The sequence below is a fragment of the Haliotis rubra genome, unplaced genomic scaffold (assembly GCF_003918875.1).
Source record: "Haliotis rubra isolate DU_JTF1 unplaced genomic scaffold, ASM391887v1 Scf3, whole genome shotgun sequence".
Taxonomy (NCBI): Eukaryota; Metazoa; Mollusca; class Gastropoda; order Lepetellida; family Haliotidae; genus Haliotis; species Haliotis rubra.
In genome coordinates, this window is record NW_025766968.1 from 4,871,025 (window position 1) to 4,896,721 (window position 25,697).

At 37.8% G+C, this 25,697-nt stretch overlaps 1 protein-coding gene across 1 annotated transcript in view; it reads right to left on the reverse strand.

Annotated features, from left to right (window-relative positions):
- The window catches only part of LOC124282433 (limbic system-associated membrane protein-like), a 151,019-nt gene that overhangs the window by 19,601 nt on the left and 105,721 nt on the right, over window positions 1-25,697 (reverse strand). The window contains 1 exon segment of the mRNA XM_046718418.1: window positions 9,186-9,390. Within this exon segment, the coding sequence (XP_046574374.1) occupies window positions 9,186-9,390 (205 nt within the window).

Consider the following 25,697-nt stretch of genomic DNA (forward strand, 5'->3'; position numbering starts at 1 on the left):
GACACTGTAGCCTTCCATCAGCATGACTAGCCTCCCACCCACCTCACACACTCAGACACTGTAGCCTTCCAACAGCATGACTAGCCTCCCACCCACCTCACACACTCAGACACTGCAACCTACCCTCCACTCAGACACTGCAGCTTTTCCTTGATCTGACTAGTCTCTCCTCATCTAAGACACTGTAGCCTTTCATTGATCTGAATAGCCTATCCACATCTAAGACACTGCAGCTTTTCCTTGATCTGACTAGTCTCTCCTCATCTAAGACACTGTAGCCTTTCATTGATCTGAATAGCCTATCCACATCTAAGACACTGTAGCCTTTCATTGATCTGACTAGCCTCTCCTCATCTAAAACACTGTAGCTTTTCCTTGATCTGACTAGCCTCTCCTCATCTAAGACACTGCATCCTTCCACCAGCCTGACCAGCCTCCATTCTACTCAGATACTACAGCCATCCCTTGATCTAGCTAGCCTCCCCTCATCTCTGATACTCCAGCCTTACTTTGGTTTGACTAGCCTCCCTCTACTAAGATACTACAGCCATCCCTTGATCTGACTAGCCTCCCCTCAACTGAGACACTGCAGCCTCCCATTGGTTTGACTAGCCTCCATCTACTAAGATACTACAACCTTCCATCGGCCTGAATAGCCTGCCCTCATCACAGACACTCAAGCCTTCGATCATTCTGACTAGCCTCCCCTCTACTCAGACACTACAGCCTTCCCCTGTTCTGACTAGCTGCCAATCCTATGAGACTGCAACCTTCCCATCATCTGAGTAGCCTCCCATCCTCTCAGAACTGCAGCCTTTCCTCAGCCCCCTTCCTCTTCCTTTCAGACACTACCGCCTTCCCTCGTCCTGACTAGTTTCCTCTGTCGGACACTGCAGTCAGCACAGGGACAATGCAGTAATATATTCCATGCATGTTCCAGCCCTTTGTGATTCACCAATACTTCTAGGGTGCACTAGCTTCTGCACAAATTGAATCTTGTCTATGCATTTTTGATGACTGTTGGCATAAGCCGCTAAATCAATGACCACAGACTAACCATGATTTCTGGCAAATGGTCAAACTTGGCTGTTAATGGGACAATTCCCATCAGAGTCTAATAGGAAAATACGAGAGACTAGTTGACAAGCCCGGGGAGGAACAGCAAACACAGATAAATATGAAACAGAAATGTCACTTCACTAACAACAGTTTTTACACCATGATTGTCAAAGCCAATGAGAAACACTGAAGTTTATTTGCTGATGTCTCCACAAGAACGGGAATTATTTCTGAAGCAGGGTTTCCTTGAATATCAATTTTGGCTAATTGGAAATTAAGGAAGCTGAAGTCATCAAGATGGTTCTCTGAAGAAGAAAACTCACACCTCAACACTCACGACTGTCTCCTTCGTTATAGAGGTGGATAGTCCGAGAGGCCTGCTAACAAGCCATGCAGTCGAAACACAGCTACAACCAATCTAAACACACAGGATTCTGTTCTCACAACAGTTTTTGCCATTTACATTTCAAATTCAAATTTGCAGTTCATTATTGTTGAAAAACCTAAAACTTGTCTTTATAATTGACCGATTTGAGAGGAAGCCGGTTTCAGGAAATCAATACATATTTGATAATAGGGCAAAAAAAAGCTGAAGCACAGAGACAAAAGAAATTCTAGGGCACATGAAATAGACTTGTTTGGTTTATATAGTATACCATGATAATCTCGATGAGGTGCACAAGCAGACAAGACACGGCCACTGGAAAACCTTCACGCTCTTCACCAGGGAGACTGATGTATGAGGGTTAGAGACCCATGAAGATCAGGTGACTAATGAATTGGTTTTCAGCAACCCATGCTTGTCGCAAGAGGTGACTAATGGGATCGGGGAATGTATGAGGAAAATGTCACACCAAATTCTAAACAATCCAAACATTCTAAGTTGATTATTCTGAAATCTGGACAAGACAATCCAGTGTTTGAATACCATAAACAACAGCTCCTGCCATAATGACATGCTGTTAACAACATCAGTGGGTATAACTACGAACTCCTTATGTGACTTCTTGCGACCAGCATAAGTTGCTGGGGAAATACTCTTTTCACAGGTCAAACATCTGTTGATTAGCACCATGCTGATAGGACCATAGACACAGCTAACTGTTAACCCTATGGATCCTGAGATATTTTCCTAACACACAGTAATAAGTTCTGGAAAGTGAATGTTGTGCAAGACTAAAAAACACATTTTTAATCCTAACTATGACAATATAAAATTACTTGCAAATATGAGCTCTGTTCGCAAAGTTTGCAAAGTGTTGTACAAAATTTAGTTGTGAATAAATATGCTCCAACTTTCCTACACAGAGAAAAGTACAGAACAAATAAATTTTCAATTTGACACTTCGGTGTATATTGCCTGCAATAGGAACAATGTATTGGACCATTTTAGCTTTGCCAAACTGGTGATATATAGGATGAAATCATAAAAAAAACTAAGTACCGGTATAAAAGAAATGGATAGCTGTATCTAACATGTAAATTAGTCCTCAGATCAGCTCACTCACCTGAATGTTTGGACTTTCATTGCCCTACTATATATGGAACCCTAGTCTTATCAAGTGGAATGAAGTAAAGAAATATGTATATGTTTTTGTTTGACGTCATGCCTTGTATTATGTCTCAGAAGATGGATAAAGATGACATTTATATTCTGATTAATATACATATAATCTTGCCTAATTTTTATCACAGTCAAATGTGGAAATCGTGAAATGAAATTTGATGCCTTATTAACATCTAGAATAGACAGATTACATAGGTTGATCGTGAAACTCTACTGGACAAGATGTGCACCTGTTAAGCAGTAATTTTCCAATAATCAAAATATCAAAACAATATTTTATGAAACAAGCAAATATATTTTAAATATTGTACATGTTTTTTTTTTATGTTATGCGTAGAGGTTTAGAGACACGATGTGACTGTGATATGACTTGCATCCTTGTAAGGATGTGATATCATTTCAATCCCTATAACATACTGTTATTTCAAAACATCATGCTCTCTCTTTTAGCAAGGTAACAATCCTGACTGACTTTTGTCTTTAAATTTTCGACAGCAAAGATGTGATATTGTAGGCATGACATGTAAAAACTAGGCAGTGTGCAGATTCTGCTGTATATAGCCAATCAGAAAGAACTACAGAAACTGCATAAACTTGTTCTTCTGTTATTATTCATACTTTTCAAAAATATAACTTGTAATGTAATTTGTCACATATACTGGGATACTGGAGTTGTAAATCGACATATTATATTGTTTGTCTCATATCGCAACACAACACTATGACGACATATTGCAATATTTTCATGTAATTTTTCTTACTTCATCACAGAATTATATGATAATGTGTTTAAAAAGTCTTGCATGGAATTAAAATTGTGTATGGTTCATGTATCATGTTTTTTATACATATTTTACAATCCTTGTAAAGTGAGTTTTTTTACACAGCTTTTAGCAATATTCCAGCAATATCACCAGAAGTGGGCTTCACACATTGTACCCATGTGGGGAATCGAACTCGGGTCTTTGGCGTGACAAGCGAACACTTTAACCACTAGGCTACGCCACCTTCCCCAATTCTTGTAGAAACAAGACAAACAGTTTAAGAGTCTGCAATTACAATGTTTAAGAAAAGAGTGAAAAATAGATTATGGCACAAAATGAGATGGGCAAATGGCAAATCCTTTGTGATTAAACTCCAAATTGGTGAATTGTGAGACATCAGTGTTCTGACAATCCAAAGACCAAAAACAATGTTTCAAGACTTACTTCAATGAATACTATCCATTTTGTTCAAGTAATATATTCAGTTCATAAAAGTTTCATAAATGTTTCCCCTTTTATATATGTATAATATGATATTGACCATTAATAAATATTCATAGTATAATACTTTGCTTGAAAACATGGACAGGATATGTAAAATCTATATCATGATTGAAACTGATAGCAGCAAGACAGTGCACCTGACCTTCACTGATTTGTTTTGTTTGTTGAAAAATGCTGCACTCAGCAATATTCCAACTATATGATAGTGATCTATAATAAAAAAAGCCTAAACCAGACAATCCAGTGATTAATATCATGAGCATCAATCTAACAAAGCCAACGAGACTGGCCACATGATCCCATAACAGTGGATGCCTACGACATGCATCGGCTCCTGAAGATGGTTTCTATCACAGATATTCATAGGTCTCTTCAAGGATTCATTCAGGGATTGTATTTACATACACAATATTTTATCTTAAAACGCAAACAAACTTACAATCTGTGTATTGTTTCTATGTTGTCCATCATAATGAAGTCAGATGGAATGGCAACTGATAATTTTGTAAATAAAAAAAAATTCTGCTGAATAAAAAAAAATCATTTTAATGTATGTACCTTAAGAGTCTAAACTCTTGCTAGAATGCCCTTTAAATGCATATCCTGAAAAGTGTGAATCAGATATGAAATAAATAGGTAAATGGATCTCAGAAGATAGCATAAAATGCCACAGCATAAAATTTGAATACACATATATAGTTTTCTAAGAAGGTTCTTCTGAGTAGTTTTGATTTGCATAAAATGACAGTGGCTGATATCATAGAATTTCCTGTAGAATTCAAAATGGAAGTGTATCTGTGAGCGTGATGTGTTTTGAGTTTGATTCAACTTCAAAGTGCATGTTGAACATGAGTGACAGTGGGTTAAAACTGCTTCAAATACAGGTGCAATTCTTGTAACTCATTTTCAAATGTTACATTGTCACATGATTACCTTAAAGGATGTTAATTCATCTCAGGAAAGCCCAAATAGGTCATTCGTTATTGAATTTTGAGTCATCCGTCAACAAAATTTTGAGTCACCATCAAAGAAGTATTGAGTCAGCTTTCAATGAAATGAAACTATCATTCCGACCAATGCCATGCAGCGCAAACTATCAACAGCATATGAATAAAGAAGTCAGTTGATCATCCGTATATTGCACCAATTTTATGAAGTCCGAGTTGGAATTCATGAATTCCAACTGTTTGCCTAGGAAAAACAAATGGCTGACAGTAGTCATGAAATCAGTATAACATGGAAGTAATGATGTCTCAAAAACATATTCTGTGTTACATATTCATGGACGAAGCAAACCAATTGCATGTGATTTCCATAACCTTTAGCTGGTAATACATATTTCAATAAAATCCAAGATTATCTTCGAATAGTGACACAAATGTCAAGTTTCAGATGAAAGTAGTCAAGAAACCAAACTGTTCTCTTTTTCTATACACGCTGTGAATTTCTGAATCTTTCACAGTGAGGAAACAAAGTTTGAGTGGTGTGCAAGGCATAAATTTGTCACAAGCTAATCTAGGTCTGGAAGCCTTCTGCTGCATTGATGACAACCTTTAATTTCTTTTCCATGGCCACTAAACAGCTCTTCTATCACACATACTGACAGTAACAGTAACTCTGGGAGTGTGTTCCAGTAAATACGCCTTAAATTGTCCGATAACCAGATTCACCATGCACTAGCCGACACGACATAACCTACAAAGTGGGAGCCATCGACATCATGGTTCCAAGTCCTTGTTGTTCACATACAGAGGAAGAAATATATTTCTTCAAAAGGAATATCAGATGATTTCTAGTATTTTTCTTCTTGTAAATCTGTCTGAAAGTTACCGCCAACACCATCTTGCTGTTCTGGCTATAAGAAACATTCATGCATGTAAAACCATGTTCTTAGCGAATTCCTGGTGTTAAGGATAGGGGCTATTAGATAATACCAGTATCAACTTTAATATCCTTGTTGATTCAGCAGAGCAAGGAAACACCACAAACAGTTATTGAATTTTCAAACTAATTCTGAACATGAAAAAAAATAGATGGACAAGTTTCTTTGTACATTGTGCTCGCTAAAACAAAAAAGGGGTGTTTGCAGCTGAAATGAAATATTCACTATAAAGTGCACCATGTCCATAATTCCATAACCTATCACCCTTCTATTGCACCTAAACGGCCAAGGGCCTGTAACAAAACAAGCAACAAAAAAATACAAGGATAAATCAAATTTTCTAAGTGTGAGCTTTATAGTCGCATACAATATTAATATTACACAAATAATGTCAAATTCACTTCAGCTCCTGCTAACTTCTGAAAGTGTTTATTCTGATGTTAACTTGATGTTATAATAATGATAGTTTTCTCCAGAGGAGCAAACTGCCGTTTCTCAGACATGCAACTCGGGCAGGGAGGAAAATAATTACAGAGACTCCCCTCTGATAACTCAAGGGGAGGAATTTCTGGAAGATGATATAAGGCCATAAGTCAACAATGGCTATGATGAGAAATTCATGGCTGCTACGCCATGTCGACGCCGAATCAGTGTTACAATGACAGACCAATCAACTAGGAAGGGCCAAAGACTATCAAAACAAAATTGGTTTATCCAGAAAACTTTTGAAATCAATAAATTGGTAGCAGTTATTTACCCTAATTTTAGAACTATGGGTTCTGACCAGACTGGTCACTATAAGTACATTTGCCGTCGCTGATTTTATTTCATCTGCCTTTCACACAGGAGATGGGCTTGAGTGATGGGAGGAAACGGGTGATTCTCCGTGTTAATCCGATCTGGAATTTGTTTCCCACTTTGTCTTAAGCCAGACCAACGCAAGTTATCAGAAAAATCACTTGAAATGGTCAATATTTGTTCTTATTGAAATAGGCTTCTATGTGAAGATGCCGCCATTCATTGCTGTTGGAGACCCTTGTTTGTGTTGACAAAAGGTCTTGTACGATTAAATACTTTGTGATGGTTACATAATGCTGTTCTCGACAAGTAATTGATTCTTTTTTTCTCAAAGCAGCACAACATAGATTAAACACTAACACCAATAATGAATACGATCCATAAACGATATCCCAGGACATAAATGAGACTCGCAGTGAAAGGAGGGAACTTTATGGGCAATGAAATTCCCGAGTACAGGTTAATCAGAAATTGGAAAACTCAAAGGGATGAATCACTCCAGCCCGTTCATTTAATCAGCTCCTTCAAATTTGAATAGATCATTCAAATGTACTGTGAATAGGAACTTTGCACAAAAGGGCTATGATTTTCTTGAGTCCGACATTTAACACAGATTTAAAGATAGTATTATTTAAAATGTACACATAATCAACATTCATTTAAAACAATCCACAAGACTGCATGACGGCAAAATGTTTTAGCAAATTTTGATTTTCGTGTTTGTTTGTATTCACAGTGTGTTGCCAGTATGCTGGGGTCGATCTTCTTTCCCTTGCACACATTCTAGCAACACAAAATAGTTCTTCACATTTCCCAATAGAAAACTAAAAACCATTAAGTAACTGATCCCAATTCAACACAACAGAATGTTTTTTCTCCTGGAGTACAGAATAGACAGGACCCCTCATAAAAACACTTCACAAGTATTGTCAGAGAGACACTATATTGCTCCTAAATGGCACAGATTTTGACATTTAATGGTAACAATCTAATTAACTACACTGGCTTTCATAGCTCTCTTGAATCTTCTTTTTACGCATATTGATTCTAAACCAACTGTGACTGAATTAACTTAATTACTACATCTTTGAAAATTGAATTAAAGGGAAGTAACTGTGGCCAAATAACCTTTCCTTGAATGGGTCAGATTCCTAAGTGATCTCAGTAAGGACTCTATTTCCCGGCATTAAAGTAATGGCCAATCGATTCCTTTCAATTCACCAAAAATAAACTTTTTCATCGTTTGACATTTTGCTTTCTTAAATCAAAATTTGAGTGCCTTAGAACTACTTATCAAAGTCAACACTAAGACTCTCAGCTTGTTATAGGGCAGCATTAGATCTCATTAACAATCTTCGTGTAGAATTTTCTCAGTCCTGGTAACAAAGCAATCATGCAAATCGATGTGAAATACATTTTGTTCAGTACAATAGTAGCACTTGTCCATGGTGCACGTATGTCATGAGAGAACATGCCATGAAGTTCCATTACATTTGCTAACAGTGACATTTACAGTTACCTGTGTTAGTAGAAAGTTGTTATACAACATGTTTACCTCATAACCATACTGTATCAAAACCAGGAAGTTGGAATACATTTTTTATGATACATGACTAAAATAATATCCTTTATTCATCATCAAGAAAAGGATTATGGTCTATTTTCCACATACTAGACTTAAGCCAATTGTAATGCTGAGATCCCAGTGTGCAGAGAGATGTTTTTTCTTTATGTAGATTTGAAAGAGAACTCTTTGAAAATGCATCAAAGCATGTTTTGACTGTCACTTCTTATGTCAAAACAAAAACATTAGATATTTAAGAAACTTAAAAGCTGGCACACAAAGTCACCTTTTCATCTATTTTGTTGAATAATATCAGACATGCTCCTCTCCATAATACAAAATTGTTTAATGGTACATTGCTAGATGTTGTAATGTTGTACTATCAGGTATTGCTGTGTCTCTTGCTGTGTCATACATCACTATATGAAAATACTTCAAATTAAGGTATTACAAGGTATTTCCATGTCTTCCAGGGGAAGGAAAATTTAAAACTTTTACAAATTTTCAAGCTTTTTCAAATCTATCTGCAAGTTTAGAATTTAAATTCAATTTTCAAGTTTAGATGCCTGCAGTTAATTAAAACAACTGACACTAGGTACGAGGATATAATAAATTTGTTGAAGCTTCAGAGTAACATTTCCTATGATTACCAAAGAGAGGAAATTATATCATAAATAAAACAATTTTGTAGTCAATGTGATAATGTCATTTCAAATTGTTCATCTAAGTTTGATAAACAATGAAGACTTTTATAAATATTTGTTTTGTTGCTGATAACAAAGCAATAAATAGTTTGTAGAACATAAACAAAACAGTACTTTTTTCAATGCTATTTTCCTAATGTTATAAACAAGTGTGGTTCAGTCTTGACATCTCTCCCTCCATATTTCTTAGGCATTAGTGATTCAAAAACAACAAAGCCTCATCCATTCTGAGCTTACAGGGAAGATTTCATTTTCTTCTGACAACCAAACACCTGATAAATGACACAAATCTGAAATATGCCAATTCCATTTCCCAAGAGTACGGCCTTCTTTTTGTACTTACCATGAACATGAAGCCTGATTGGACGAACTTGCACAGGATCGGTGTTGATCTGGCAGGAGTAGGTTCCCTGATCGGAGGGCTTCACGTTGCGGATGTGTAGGTTCCATTCCTTCACATAAGGTCTCTCTAAGCTTATCCTTTCATCAGCAATGATTCTACGATCTTCAAATGTCAGCAGTTTTGCTCTGTGGTCTAACCATACAACCTACAAAACATAACACCATATGAAGCAACTTCAACACTGTATCATAACATTCAAAACAATAGCAGGAGTGAGGTAGTAAAGCAAAATCTTAAAGCAAATTGTAATGAGAAGCATAAACATTCAATATCAACTTAATTAAATCAACATATATTTTTGGGTTCAGACAGAATCTTCATCAAACCTGCATTCTGAAGAAACTAGACACCACCTGAAAAACTATAAAATACATCCAATGCAGTGGTATTGTAGGAACTTGATATAAGCTCCCGTGATGTTTAGTTTAGTCTCATGAGCTGACAGTAGTTTCACCTGGCAACCAGTGTCCTCATTACACGCATGTAATGATCATAACCTCACACACAATATTTTAAAGTAAGTAGCCATTGTTATCTGCAATAAATTTAAATACAACATGTGTTATATTTGTGAGTGCATTTACTTGGTGAAGTACAGATTCTAGCACTTTTGGGGTTTGGGCCCATCTGTGATTTGAACCCACACTCTTGGAGTCAGGCATCCAATCACCAGTCTGCCATTGTGCACAGCAACCTTGGTCCTATGGCAGTCGTAAGTCTATGATAACAGGCCTACCATACAAACGGTTAACAAATCATCAAAACTGAACTCATATACACCAAAACAGAACAAAAATCACCAAAACTGCAACAATATCCTCTAAAACTGAAACAATACATCTGTAATGGAAGACTAATCGTTTGAAATGGAAACAAAACTCGCGTATCAGCTACAGAGCGAGCGAGAACGGTTGCCGAGCGTACAAAACATAGCATCCCAACGCGGCAGTCACAGCATCCCAGAACGGCATACAAATCGTCAAAGATGGCAGTGAGGGGAGACGAATAGGCTTTGGCACATAATGTTTTTCGTCACTATGAGTCTAATCTTGGACATTTGAGATCGGAATTATGGTCGGTCCCCTTAGTGCTATGATCATTTTGTACGGTTATATCCCCTATGGATGTCCCTGTCATGTAAAATACAGGTAAAGACTGCATGTTATGGCAGTGACACTGTGACGGTATATAATATCATCCACCGTAACAGCAATATGACAGCCGTGTTTTTCTACGCCAGACTCTTCAGGTGCATCAAGACAGAAGTACAGCAGAGATGGAACCGTCCTCTTGCTCCAACAACAGTACAGAGTGACAGGGTTATGACTGTCAAATGTGCGGGTGAAATCTTGGACGCTATAGGACATAAGTTCTACATAAATGTTCCACATAGACTGTTATATGTAACTAGAAAAGATGTGTAATTTGTTAATAACCCTAATAATAAAATATATAATTTATTACAAAGTATTCATTACTAATTAATGGATTAAACCATTACAGACTGAGGTAATCAGTATGCTAAAGAGTGTGCAGTCAACAAGAAATGTTGTTAAAAAGCTGTGGAAGTTTTGGGATGTGGAAGTTTTGGGAGGATACCCTTTGTACAATGGCAACAGGCACACAAAGTCAGCTGTCTAACACACTCGGGCACTGCAGCTTAAACAAAAATGAAAGTATGACAACTTGTAGTCTAGATCACATACTTTGTATACCCCTCTCACAAACCTTTCATATATAGTATAACCAGAAATTATTATTGAGTATTTTAGGAATGTTTAATTGGATTTCTAGTATAAACAACCTTGACCAGCCATCAAGTACTTGGGTTCATTCAAGAAAGACAACTCTGTTAATCCTTTTTCATTAGTTTGTGAAGAGTTATCCCCCTTTGTTTACTTGCTAGCAGACGAAATTTTCAGTGATCCTCAGTGTGGATTATTTAGAGAAGAGGAAGTTGATTTTAGAGTATTATAACAAGGACATCAGATCAGCTAAAGTGATTTCAAGTAGAACAATCATCCCTTCATCTGTTTATCATGTTTTGAAAAATATTGCAAATGGATATGGCATTGAGCACCAGGGAGGTGTAGGTAGGCCCAGAAAACTGTCGGTGACAGGAGGCGGCTTGGTATTCTTGTTTCTAAAAACAAACAAAGGAGTTAAGAAAACTTAAGGCTGGATATGATTGATAGAGCGAACTGTGGCTGTCTGTAAGGAGACAATTAGAACTGAGCTGCATGCAATGGGTTGGCAGAAAAGTTGAGGAATTCCATCACCGATCATGAAACCTGAACAAAAGGAGCGAAGGTTGAACTGGTGCTTACAGCATAGAAATTTTAACTGGGACAATGTGATTTTCTCAGATGAAAGTTCTGTGTGGCTGTTTCCTAATACACTGAAATTCTGGACCAAACAAACTGAAAAACCTTTGTATCAGCGCCCAAAGTACAGTCCGAAATTTAACGTGTGGGGTGGCATATCTGTGTTAGGGGCAATGCCCCTCTGTGTATTTGAAGGGAATATGAACAGTGAGCGGTACACAGATATTCTCGAGGGACATTTACTTCCATCTGCTCACGTGTTCTATGGACAATTTTGGATTTTCCAGCAGGACAACGACCCAAAACATTGTTCAAAGCATTCACAGACCTGGTTTCTGACCCAAAATATGACATTATTAGATTGGCCAAGCTATAGCCCTGACCTAAATCCAATAGAAAATGTTTGGAGACTTTTGAAGGAAAGTGTCAATAAGAAAAATCTGACAAATATTGCTGAAAGAAGAGGTGGTCCGATATTGGGACAGCATGGACCACGACTTTCTAACTTCTTTGATCAGTAGTATACCCCGCCCCATTGAAGCCTGCATTGCTGCCCATGGTGATTTGACAAAATGCTAACTGTTTACCTGTCTTTGAATCTGGAATCTGGAGTTATGTTAATATTCACATTTAACACGTGAGTAATGAGTGAAAAAAATATAAAAAATTACAATCTTTAAACTCTCAATAATTTCTGGTTGTACTGTATATAAGCTAACATTATCCATACCATGACCTGAAGTAGTCTTCACAAATAAGACATTTTTAAATATCTGTTATCATCCTTATTTCTAAGAAGTCTTCCAAGCATGAGGAAAGTAAATTCTAACTCTTCTTTTTCCTTTGTAGAACTGTAATCACTGGAGCCAAGATAATACTACGGAACATGTGAAGCTGGAACTCATAATGGAGGTCACATATATGTCTACGTATAATCTCATCTAAATGTAAATCTTGCAAGCAATTATTTGCACAATGACACCGTTTCTGAAGGTACTAATAAAATGACCACATCCTTTACTCACGATAGATGTTCTCTTTTATTCTTGCTACATATATTTTATTTGTATTCAGTTTGCATGTAAGGAGCAGCTTGATTTGCTGTAATGAGTTGAATCAGAAACTAAGTGATGTCTGATGATGATTAGAGCTGACGATGTTCTCTGTCTGCACATCACCAGAATCAAATCCTGATATTAAGAGGACCCATGATTTCCTAAACATCCATCCTGACAGGCTGCCATTAGCAGTCATAACAGAACACAATATTCTCATTCTACTAAGCATGGAGAACAAGTGCTGTTATTAATGGAGGCATCTCCAGTATCATCTTTATGAAAAACCCTAACATTGAGTCACATTTCTTTTAGCACTTTTAAGCCAACATGAAAAGAACCATAATCAAAATACAATAAAATTACCCTTTCTTATTAATCTCGCCAACTCAAATGGTATAAAAAAATATTAATACAAAACATATGTTACTATGAATGTGAACTAAATTAGTTTTGGTTGAAAGAGAATTCCTTGCAAAAATACAATATACATAGCAAAGTGTCACCACAAATCCTATTCAATATAAAACAATAAACTTGTCTCAACTAAGAAAAAACAGCTATGGCCCACCCAACTACAGAAATCTCTGCTGAGAGCAGATTTTCTGTAACATTTGTATCAATTAACCATGTATGCCAGTATCTCCAGTCATCTCCATGCTGAAAGGGCTTAAAGTGGAGATCCCTTGTCTATACACACACAAGGGATGTGTATAGTCAGGTTTTGTGTATAGTCAAGGTGTATGTATAGTCAAGGTATGTGCATAGTCAAGGGATGTGTATAGTCAAGGTGAGTGCATAGTCAAGGGATGTGTATAGTCAAGGTGTGTGTATAGTCAAGGTGAGTGTATAGTCAAGGTGTGTGTATAGTCAAGGGATGTGTATAGTCAAGGTGTGTATAGTCAAGGAGTGTGTATAGTCATGGGATGTGTACAGTCAAGGTGTGCATTTAGTCAAGGTGATGTGTATAGTAAAGGTGAGTGTATAGTCAAGGTGTGTGTTTAGTCAAGGGATGTGTATAGTCAAGGTGAGTGTTTAGTCAAGGGATGTGTATAGTCAAGGTGTGTGTATAGTCAAGGTGTATGTTTAGTCAAGGGATGTGTATAGTCAAGGTGTGTGTTTAGTCAAGGGATGTGTATAGTCAAGGTGTGTGTACAGTCAAGGGATGTGTATAGTCAAGGTGTGTGCATAGTCAAGGTGTGTGTTTAGTCAAGGGGTGTGTATAGTCAAGGTGTGTGCATAGTCAAGGTATGTGTATAGTCAAGGTGTGTGTTTAGTCAAGGTATGTGTTTAATCAAGGTATGTGTATAGTCAATGTATGTGTATGGTCAAGGTGTGTGTTTAGTCAAGGGATGTGTATAGTCAAGGGATGTGTTTAGTCAAGGGATGTGTATAATCAAGGGATGTGTTTAGTCAAGGTGTGCGTTTAGTCAAGGTATGTGTTTAATCAAGGTATGTGTATAGTCAATATATGTGTATAGTCAAGGGATGTGTATAGTCAAGGTGTGTGTTTAGTCAAGGGATGTATATAGTCAAGGTGTGTGTACAGTCACGGTATGTGTATAGTCACGGTATATGTAAACACAAGGGGCATGTATAGTCCTACACTGGCAAGTCATACCCTTTCTCCACTAATTGCCAATCTGTTACATACACCATTAATCAGTGACAATATGACATTTCACTCAATCAAGCAACAGCACAGAGAAACATATCAGGAGCCGAACTAAGAATGACCTATTATCCATCCACATCTTTGCTTTGCCTTGTCTGCTTGTCATGTTGACAATCAACAAAGCTGGTAGTTGGTCCTACTGGGGGCAGGCAACTTGGGTGATGACAAACACACCATGCTATGTCAAGTTTTGCCATTTGATTGAGCCTGTTTCATCTTATTCATTGAGAACCAGCACAAGACTCCCTTTATTGTTTTAACAGGAGGATGTCAAATTCTTTTAAATTACAAAATTCTGTCAAATCTTGAGCTTAATACCCCATTCTATACACAATTTGTCAGCCATTATGTGTTAAAGTTGATAACAACCTGTGATATTCCCTTCCGAGAAATTGTCTGACATCCCATTTGTTCAGAAAATGTATTTAAAAAAATAATGATCAGCATTAGACATTTCAAAACAATAATCTGGAAGAACATTTTGGAAGTTGTTGAATGGATAGTGAATGAGGATGAGGAGGTGAGGTGAGGTGAAATTGGGTTTAACGTCGTGCTTGAGAATATTTCACTCATATGACGACGTGCATGCATGTGTATGTGTATGTGCGGCTGCTTGTACTAGCCCAGACTTAAGCTGGTTTTATAGTGCTAGCCCACTGAGATACCATGCCGCAGTGAAGCATGAATACCCCACTCAGACACATTATACTGACTCCGAGCCGACCAGTCCTTGTTGTACCCATTAATGCCGAACGCCAGGCAGGGACCAACAAGTACCATATGTTAACGTCTTTTGGTATGACGCGGTCGGGGATCGAACCCGCGACCTTCCGCTCTCCGGGCGGACGCTCTAACCACTACACCACGGAGGAGGTCATGAGGATGAGGAACAGCACATATCACTCAACAAAACATTGCATTTCACTCAACCCTTTCCCATCACATTCCCATTCCCATCCTATCATACAATCAATTGATGTAAACATACCTGAACAGACAGGGCATAACAACCCTTAACGGGGGACAGACAAAATCCCACCCAGAGAAAATTCCATGGGACAAATTTTCTTTGGACAAAATATTACACGGAAATGACCAACATAGGACAAAATCCCATTTTATAGATTATAGGAATGTTCAAGGTAAACTGCATTAGAATGTTGTGGGTCCATGAAGACATTGTTGACAGTTGAGAGTCCGGTTCTTGTTACATCTCATAGTCATCCAGACGAGTCACGTGTAGAAGTCATGAAATTGAGAATGCAACTGAAAGAATACGCATTGACTGAAAAGAGGGAGTGAGTGAGTGAGTGAGTTTAGTTTTACGCCGCACTTAGCAATATTCCAGCTATATGGCGGCGGTCTGTAAATAATCGAGTCTGGACCAGACAATCCAGTGATCAACAGCATGAGCATCGATCTGCGCAAATGGGAACCGATGACGTGTCATCCAAGTCAGCGAGCCTGACCACCCGATCCCGTTATTCGCCTCTTATGACAAGCATGGGTTACTGAAGGCACATTCTAACCCGGACCTTCACGGGTCTGAAAAGAGGGAAAGATTGACATTCCAAACTGTCTGTCTAGCATTGGCCACAACATCAGATTGTGTTGATTTATGCTATGAGACTGTATTGAATCATGTTATTAGTGCTTTTGGTCAATACTGCTTATTTATGAGGAAAAATAAAACTATCTATTTCAAAATAAATTGTATGTCATTTTGCACACTGTTGGGATTTTGTCTGCAGTGTGCAGACATTTTGTCCTGTTGGATTTTATCAGGTTGGGATTTTGTCCAGGTCAGTTTCTGTCCTACCCTCCGCTGAACAACTCATTGAACAACTTCACTCAACAACACATCACACAAAGTCACTCACCGCACATCACACTTATCATACCACCACGCAACCTCACTCCACATTACACCATCGGACACATTACACATTACAACACATCGGACACATTACACATCACTCTACAACACACATCACACACATTGCTCCACAACACACATCACACACATTGCTCCACAACTTATCACATGACCTCACTCCACCCATCATTCAGAACAGACAGATATGTTACACAACTACACATATCACATAACATCACTCTAACATACACACACACCATGACACAAAGAGACACTGAAGACAATTCACCCCACTGTTCACACATCACACTTACAAATAACTGACACAGTTTTTAACAATTGTCCATGGGTGTTACTATTTAATGTACCTGTGAAGGTCCGGGTTAGAATGAGCCTTCAGTAACCCATGCTTATCGTAAGAGGTGACTAACGGGGTCGGGTGGTCAGGCTCGCTGGCTTGGTTGACACATGTCATCGGTTCCCAATTACGCAGATCGATGCTCATGCTGTTGATCATTGGATTGTCTGGTCCAGACTCGATTATTTACAGACCGCCGCCATATAGCTGGAATATTGCTGAGTGTGGCGTAAAACTAAACTCACTCACTACTATTTAATGTTTGAGAAAATTTAGGAGCATTCAGAAATGTCAGGGATTATTCACGAACATCTGGTGTCACAACTGATTTTCAGTGGTCTATTCAAATACTTTACACAGCCATTTTCCCCTTTATGCCAAAATGAGTGAGTGAGTTTAGTTTTATGCCACTTTTAGTAATATTCCAGCAATATCACAATGGGGGCCACCAGAAATGGGCTTCACACATTGTACCCATGTGGGGAATTGAACCCGGGCCTTCTGCCTGATGAATGAAAACTTTAACCACTAGGCTACCCCACCGTCCCTATATCAAAATGAATATATTTTTGAGGATAGTCAAGAATGGGTCTTCTTTTGTAGTGATGTTCTATGTTAAATAATCCGGTGTAACAGGCCAAACTTTCCCCACCTTTCCTCGGGAAACTTTGAAACAACTTTACCCTTGAAACAACTACTTCTTTCCCACCCTTGTTCCCACCCAGAATGTCCCCTTTTGATATAAGAACAAGGGTGGGGAAGAAGTAGCCTAGCTAGGCCAGAATCTCCCTTTTGATATAAGAACAAGGGTGGGGAAGAAGTAGCCTAGCTAGGCCAGAATCTCTCCTTTTGATATAAGAACAAGGGTGGGGAAGAAGTAGCCTAGCTAGGCCAGAATCTCCCCCTTTTCATAGAAAACAGAACAAAATATCCTAGTTTAAACAGGGGGGAAACTTTGGCCTAGGCCAGATTCTCCCCGGGGAAAGTTTAGACCGGGGAAGAAATGGCCTACTACACCGGTACAGTCAACAAAAGCATGTCCTCCCTGATAATGTGACATAGATGCTCAGCTCATTCATAATGGTAGATAGTCAATCAATGGGAATTACAATGGGGATTAACAATCAGGTTTAGGATTGTACATGTAATGTCAATTAAGTGATTTCAGACATATGATGTCATTGCTACAGGATAACTATTCTTTGGAATTAAATGGTTTAAGTCACAAGTCGGTTGCTATGACAGTAAGATCAACTGTCTGTTGCTTGAATCTCTCTAAAAATGCAATAAATTGTGGCTTTTAACCTTGAGGGTTTGGTTCAGCTTTCCATAGGGAACTTTATTCCCAAATGAATATCTAAAAAATATCAATGAGCAGTTCATCAGTCTGTAGATCTTGTGGAGTGAGCGAGCGAGTGAATTTGGTTTTACGCCACTTTTAGCAATATTCCAGCAACATCACGGCAGGGGACACCAGAAATGGGCTTCATACATTGTACCCATGTGGGGAATCGAACCCAGGTCTTCGGCGTGACGAGCCAACGCTTTACCCACTTGGCTACCCCACCGCCCCTCTTGTGGAGTGAATACAGTCAATGAGCGAGAGAGTTGAGTTTTACTCCGCACTCAGAAATACTCCAGCCATATGGCGGCTACGGTCAATGAACTTGAACGTATTTCACTACCATTAACTGTGAGACATTTCCTATAAGTTTCTGTTGTTTTACCAATCAACATGTTTCATTGTTTTGCCAACCTTGAATAACAGAAGACCATTGGAGGAATAACCAGAGTGCAACTTTAGTCAGGTGTTAATCTGCAGACGATCAGTGAACGAGGGAACAGAGGTCATTGATACTTTCAAGACATCAGGGTTGCAACCTTTAGTGTTTTCATGCATAATAATGTCACAAATATTAATGAAATCTGATTAGTCTGATTAGTGTGCATGATTAGTATATGATGCCATAATCTCACTTTGATAACAATAACATGACATATATATATTAAGATTAAAAATGCCTTTGTGTGCCAAAGTTTGTTAACATGAAACTTGTCATTTTATATAACAATATGAGACAGAACTTTATCTGAATGGATATTGGTACTGGAGTACTGGGTTGGTTGGTTGTTTAATGCAGCACACGGCAATATTCCACCTATATGGCGGCGGTCTGTGAATAATCGAGTCTGGAACAGACAATCCAGTGATCAACAGCATGAGCATCAATCTGCGCAATTGAGATACGATGACTGTCAACCAAGTCAGCGAGCCTGACCGCCCAATCCTGTTAGTCACTTCTTACGACAAGCATGGGTTGCTTCAGGCCTATTCTATCCTGGATCTTCATTGGTAGGTAATGGAGTACTCAAGTCGTACAGTTTTCTGTATGTTGCGTAGGTTGATGTTTCAGAGAACATGAAGTCCCCATACACACACCTTAGTTTTTCCCTAATCTCACATTCATAACTAGTATTCACAAGATTAAAAGACATTTGCCAAATTGATAGGCTTAACATCTGAAATTAACAAAAATAGCAGCCTTGAAAACAAACGTCTCATCAAGTCGTTTCTCTACTTTGTCAATACAGCCAGTGGGTTCTCATCAGAGAGTATTGAAGTAGTCACCATCTCACATCCATCCTGAACAGCATTCTCTTAACTAACACCTGTAGGTTTGTAATTATCCCATCTAAACATAATGTCTTATTTCTGGTGCTGAAACTTCAGACTAAGACATAACTCAGACAAAGCAGATATTTAATAATTCACACAACAACCTTGTACTTTCTAACATGGGAATTCCTTCTTCATCTGTGAGCAAGATGCATGGCTACATTAGACCAGGTCAAGACATGTCATTTCATTATTCCACATCAAACCAATGTAAAATTTTGATGGACATAATATATAGCCTCGTTTGTCAATCTCCAACTATGGAACAAGCAGATTTGTTAAGTAGATTTGCAATCTGGACTGAAGGAGAGCTTCACTATAGTGATGAGGTATAATTAGTTGGCATTATGATAAACGCTGGTGACTATACGAAAGCTGTGGTGGCATAAAGCCTTTAGTCTCCTAGGAATGCGGCGTAAAGTCAAATGTCACTTCGCTACGGGAATAATTGTCCTCAATTAATTCATTGTTCAGCCAATCAAAAGTAGCGATTTGTTGTGAATTCATGGCAATTACTTGTGAAGTTTTCCAACTCCCACAGGTTCTGCTTAATTACCATGAAGGGAAAGCTTCTCACATTTTGGTCCAGGAAAATTATAGTTTGATGGCATATTCCATCGATAGAGAAGAAGAATGCCATTCTGAATCTTCCTCCATAGTCGCACCAATCACGCTGTACATGCCAATGAATGCAACAATCACAAGTCCGCAAACACATTTCATAGCTGCATATTACATTAACGTCTTTCAAAATAACTAGCGTCATGAAAATTCAATCTCATTGGATGTCATTTTCTACGATTTTAGAAGTTATTTTCAAAATTTGTTTTCTGTTCAAGCATAAATGTATCACTGCAATCTGAATGCCTTGCAGCCAAACCACACTTAGCATTAAAATCCCTTGTTTGGACACATAGTTAAGCTCTGCATATGTGCCAATGTCTTGGGGGTTGGGGAAAGAAAAAGTTCACCTGTACTTACAATAAATTTGGTGTGCGTAGGGATTAACAAATGTATGAGCTAAGAAAACATGTGCAGTGTCTAAAATGACACAGTTCAAGTCCATTGCTTTGGTGACTACCGTGAGCCTGGAATGGTACTGCCAAATCCATGGACCATAATCAGGCAGAATCAGCAGATCCTGTCACCGCTGGATGTTGCTGTGCATGTTAGACTGCCACTTAGCTAATTAGGAACAGACGTCTGATCAAATTATGGAAAGTTAATCGACAGAAGAATTATTTTGGTCAGTGATGAAAAGGATGACAGATAATTACAACTAACACGATAACACCCATAATAGCGCACTTGGGGTTTTGAACAAAATGCCTTTAACAATTCAAGAGCTTCATGTGAAGGCCATCTTACTGCAAAGGATCTTTCATTTTCTGAGATTTACAGAAAACAAATTGAGAAAAAGTCTGTCACATTAATGGTATTTACATATTTAACATGTGTTCCTTGTCCACAAACAGAAGATTTGATCACATCCAGTAGCAGAGGAAATCCTAGATTGTTGAAGAACTGGATTACATAGACTGATTACCCCACGGATGATTTCTGGTCATCTCGAGTTTTAAGTAAGCTAAATTGTGCTGATGAAACAAATGGTCTTGAAATATTCATAAACTAAATACCCTTTAACATTTGCTTGACTTCTATCCTAATCTTCAACAAGTAAACACCCAAAATATTGAAAATCATATCCATTACTTTCTTTAATAGACTTGTTTTTCAGGCATAGAAGATAGTGTTAAAAATCAATTTGACATCAAATGAAGCAATAAATTTTGCTAACTCAATACAAATGAATTATCGTACTATGTGCTTGAAGGTAGCATGTAATCTGTATGCCTAGATCATGTCATTTGATGAATATGTGATTCTTCTAATTGCCAAGCTCCGAGAGGCTACCAATATGACCTATCCCTTGTGTCATATTTTATTTCATTCTCCTAACTGCTACAAATATCTCCACGTCCACAGAGACTTATAAAGCAAATATTTACTTTTGCCTGGTGCCACTCTGTTTGTCAATGATGTGTATAAACGCAAAATTGACCATATTGCTTTACAATAGCAAATAGATGATCAGTTTTTGCAATGTACGCACATGCCGATAGCCATAAATGTTAGCAGAGTTGAAGTGAGTCACGGTATGCCAATACTTCACCAAGTTATTTTCCACAAGTTGCGCACTTGACAATTATTGGTAAAACTGCGGAGTTGGGTTAGTTACAATGGCTGACACCAACCAGCAAGACTGGCATGTGGTTCAATGTAGCCATTTGCTTGCCCAGAGCCTGAAGATGATACCCTCAGTGGTGAGGGTTCCCTGACAGGGGACAATGTTATAGTAATAGCCAAGCTACTGTGTTACAGGATTCTGATGGCAACTAGACACTGATGACAGATGTGGGATGCTTAACGATGATGTATGCAAACCTCATAAGCAGACAGTAATGGAAATACTTGTAAATACAATTCCATCACTTCGGACGTTTGGATCATGTTGTCCTGAAACCCATAACTGCAGTTAGGCCAAAATAGATTATTTAATGAATCTTCATCTAGGCTCTCTTCGTTCAAAACACCAAACCTCATAGTATTTGTCCTCAAGCACCTGCTAGAATAGTGTTAAGAAACAGTTATACTTCATGTAAATCATATCAATCAACACTTGATATACACAGTTGATTAGGTTGCATTCTGGGGTAAATCTTGAAAAATAATGTATTCTGGCCTTACAGCAAGTTTGAGGATAAGATGTTCATGGTGAATTGAGAACATAAGCTGCAATAAAAATCAGGATTAAAATTATTAATGTCACATTTACATTCCAAAGGAAAAGATACTGACGTATTAATCTTATCCTTCTCAGTAAAACAATCTGAACAATGAACTAAATGATACAAACACATAACATACTCTGCCACTGAACATTCCTCCATGTTCCACATGCATTCGGGGTTTAGTGCTGTTCTGAAGAATATTTCAGTTACATTGTAGCTTGTGAGCTTAATGCAGTATTAATACCCCGAGGAATGAAAGTCTCAGACATGGAACACACTGGTGAAATTCCTAAATATGTTTATATGATACTGACCTACTGACAACCATCAGTCGTGTGAACCTTAGATTCCAAACCCACAACCTGCAAAAGGAAGCTGCAAGCAAATTGTAGTGCCCTTCACCACTCAGCCATGCAATCCCCCAACTCTCTATTGTCAGAGGATGCATAATGTGACATGCAAGATGTAGATGTGATTTCCTTGTTACTAAAGGATATTTTGCTATTCCAACTGAGTGAACACTCACTACCCACACAGCAGGATCATTTTACGAGATTAAAAGAGTTTAGCGTCTCACAAAAACAAGGGAAAAAAAGCCTGAATATATTTGCTGTTTTTCCCTTGAAGTATGAAGGGTAGATGCCAGGAGACCAACTTGTGAACATTCCCTTTCAGATTGGTAGTGATATGTTACAATTCTACATATGGAAGAAGTAGCTAGTCAAGGTTATTCTTGTTTATGACTGACTGACTGACTGAGTTTAGTTTTACGCCGCTTTTAGCAATATTCCAGCAATATCAAGGCGGGGGACACCAGAAATGGGCTTAACACATTGTGCCCATGTGGGGAATCAACCATTCGTGGTTTAACCACTAGCTACCAAGGTTATTCTTGTTTATGAACAAAACCTAGGTCTAACCCTGTGCCAGTCATATGGGTTCAGCATCATTTTTCTCAATTACAAACACTGTGCCTACTTAGTAGGAGAAAAGCCCAAAGCAGAATCTTGATATTCACTTGCACTTTCAGGAAACCAATGAGTATGATGTTGACAAACCACTGATCATAATAAGAGGCACAGCTAAGGCATGTGATTGGTTGCTTGGTTGCTTGGTTGTGTAACTCCGCACTCAGCAATATTCCAGCTATATGGCGGCGGTCTGTAAATAATTGAATCTGGACAAGACAATCCAGTGATCAACATCATCAGCATCAATCGCCTCTTACGACAAACATGGGTTGCTGAACACCAATTCCAGCCCGGATCTTCAAGGGTCGCAAAGGCATGTGACTGTGCACCATTAATTAATGAGTGTGAAAAGCACATACATCATTGAATGAAATACTTGTCCCTGAGACAGGCTAGAGGTGCAAATTACTCAAGGTTACAATAATGTTTTAAAAAATCACAAAGTGCAGGCTCAAATTTGTACCTGTTGCCATTTGAACTTCCGTAATCCACATTAGTTTCAATTGACATTTATTTTTAATTCTTAAAAATAAAGCTTATGGGTACAAAATACAAACAATGAGTTCACGAGTTAAACTTCCTCATAGAAAGACCAGCTATCATGTCAACTCATTACTCATTGTGTCCTGTACATGCTCACCGGAACCGTCTGACATCTCAAAACGGATATATTCTGTCAGGAAAGTCATCTCCCATCCTGTACCAGACACGAATGTCTTTCATTGTACAGTGCTCCACTGGTTCAATTAATTATTACATACTTGGTCATAGACTTGAAAAGAAGGTGCAGCATAATGGAATCATTGTTGTTCTAGTGGATGAATACATGTCTAATCAAAATGTGATAGCTAGAAAATTAATGTGGTTGACAATCCATATTCTAGAGGCTGACAGGACAGGAAAGAAAGATGTTGTAATGAATCTGTCTAATCCATATGTGGAAAGAAAGGAAGTGTATTGAACAAACTCGGGGATGCTAGATGCAGAAAAAAGACAAGGTCTCTCTACCGATGAGAGGAAGCTTTCTACAGATTATAGCAGTAGCTGTGGAAGTTATGGTCTTGAAGTTCAACAAATGCAATAAAATGGCCCATTGTCAATCATTCGTATATTCCATTCACACACTTTTTAAATATTAAAAACATAATAATTTGTAGACTTCAAAAACTAATGGACTTGAACTTGTTTTTTTCTTGGAAGAAAGAAGCTCATTTGATGCACTAAACCTTGTATTGATGTATACTGGAAAACTTTCCAATATGAAATAATTTCTATAAGGTCTTTGAAAATATAATTATGTATTACATGGACTACCGATCCAGTGTCAGATGGTAAACCTGATGACGTCTCTAAAGCACATTAAGTGCTGACATCACAGTGACATGCCAGTCAAACATTCCAAAATTAAATTAAGGAAATTGTTTAAAATGAGTTGAAACACCATTTGTACTGTACTGTGTAATATTCAAAGGTTCAGATTATGTTTGGAGGAAGTCATTTCTTTATCAGGCACACAGATATTGGTAAAGTTGAAATTTCAATATTATGTGAATAAAATTGTGTTGATTACTTTCAAACTGCCAAAGACCTGTGAAAATAGGACAGCAAGAGACCTGTCGAACAAGTATTGACATCAACAGGCCTTTTCCTAAAGTGAGTGAGTGAGTTTAATTTTACACTGTAGTTAACAATATTCCAGCAATATCACAGTGGTGGACACCAGAAACGGGCTTCATGCATTGTACCCATGTGGGGAATCGAACCCATGTCTTGGGCGTGACGAATGCAAGCTTTAACCACTAACCTACCCCACTGCCCCTTTTCATAAAGTGGATGATATTGCCTGGTTCTGAGATGTAGCCTATATATACTGAACAAAAGAAGTTAGTGAATATTTTATAGTATATTTGTATAATATTGTGTGCTCAGTCTTTACTACAAAAATATTTAACAAAATATTCAAGTGGACCATCTTCTTTCATTCAGAGTAATCTAAGTTGTCAGCCACAATTTTGATTGACAAATTTCCACTTCTTTGAGAGGCATTTCAGAAGCTGTAAAGATGAAGGAAACTCATCACCACTTGCTTGACAACAGTGTTAGTAACTACACTGAAACGTTGCATTCATTGCAATAAAGAAGTTGACTATCCAGAGTTTTCAGTCATAAAAATCTAAATTGCTCTTATTTTACTTAGCAAATACTTCTGGAAAAAGCATACCATTTACAAAGTATAATGTTCAGAAAGAAAGACATTTTTCAAAATAAAAATAGATCCATTTTTCCATACATGCTAGTATGAAATCATTCAAAAAAGTTTCACTCACTTGATGGTAAAACAATAATTATTCATTCAGTATGGTAATGTCATGTTTTTAAACAGGACCCATCTCCTCTTACTATTTCAGCCTAGAAAGAACACTCTGTACAGCAGATAAGAAATGTAACTGTAAAAGGTAAGGAAAATGAATTCAATGAAAGAGAAATTCAAAAAGCCACAAAGAATACTGGAAAAAAAGAATTCAAAACCAGGCACCAATGAGTTGCGACAGCTCGTTTGTGCTAAAGTGTCTAACAATAGCTATGTTCTCTGGGAAGTCATGTTCCTATAACTTATCTCAAAATAATTAGCTATGTGAAGAATAAATTAGGACAAATATTTTAACTAGTTTCTAAGAATTCATCGAGTGATAAGATAGTGAATAAAATTGTGAAATGTTTTGA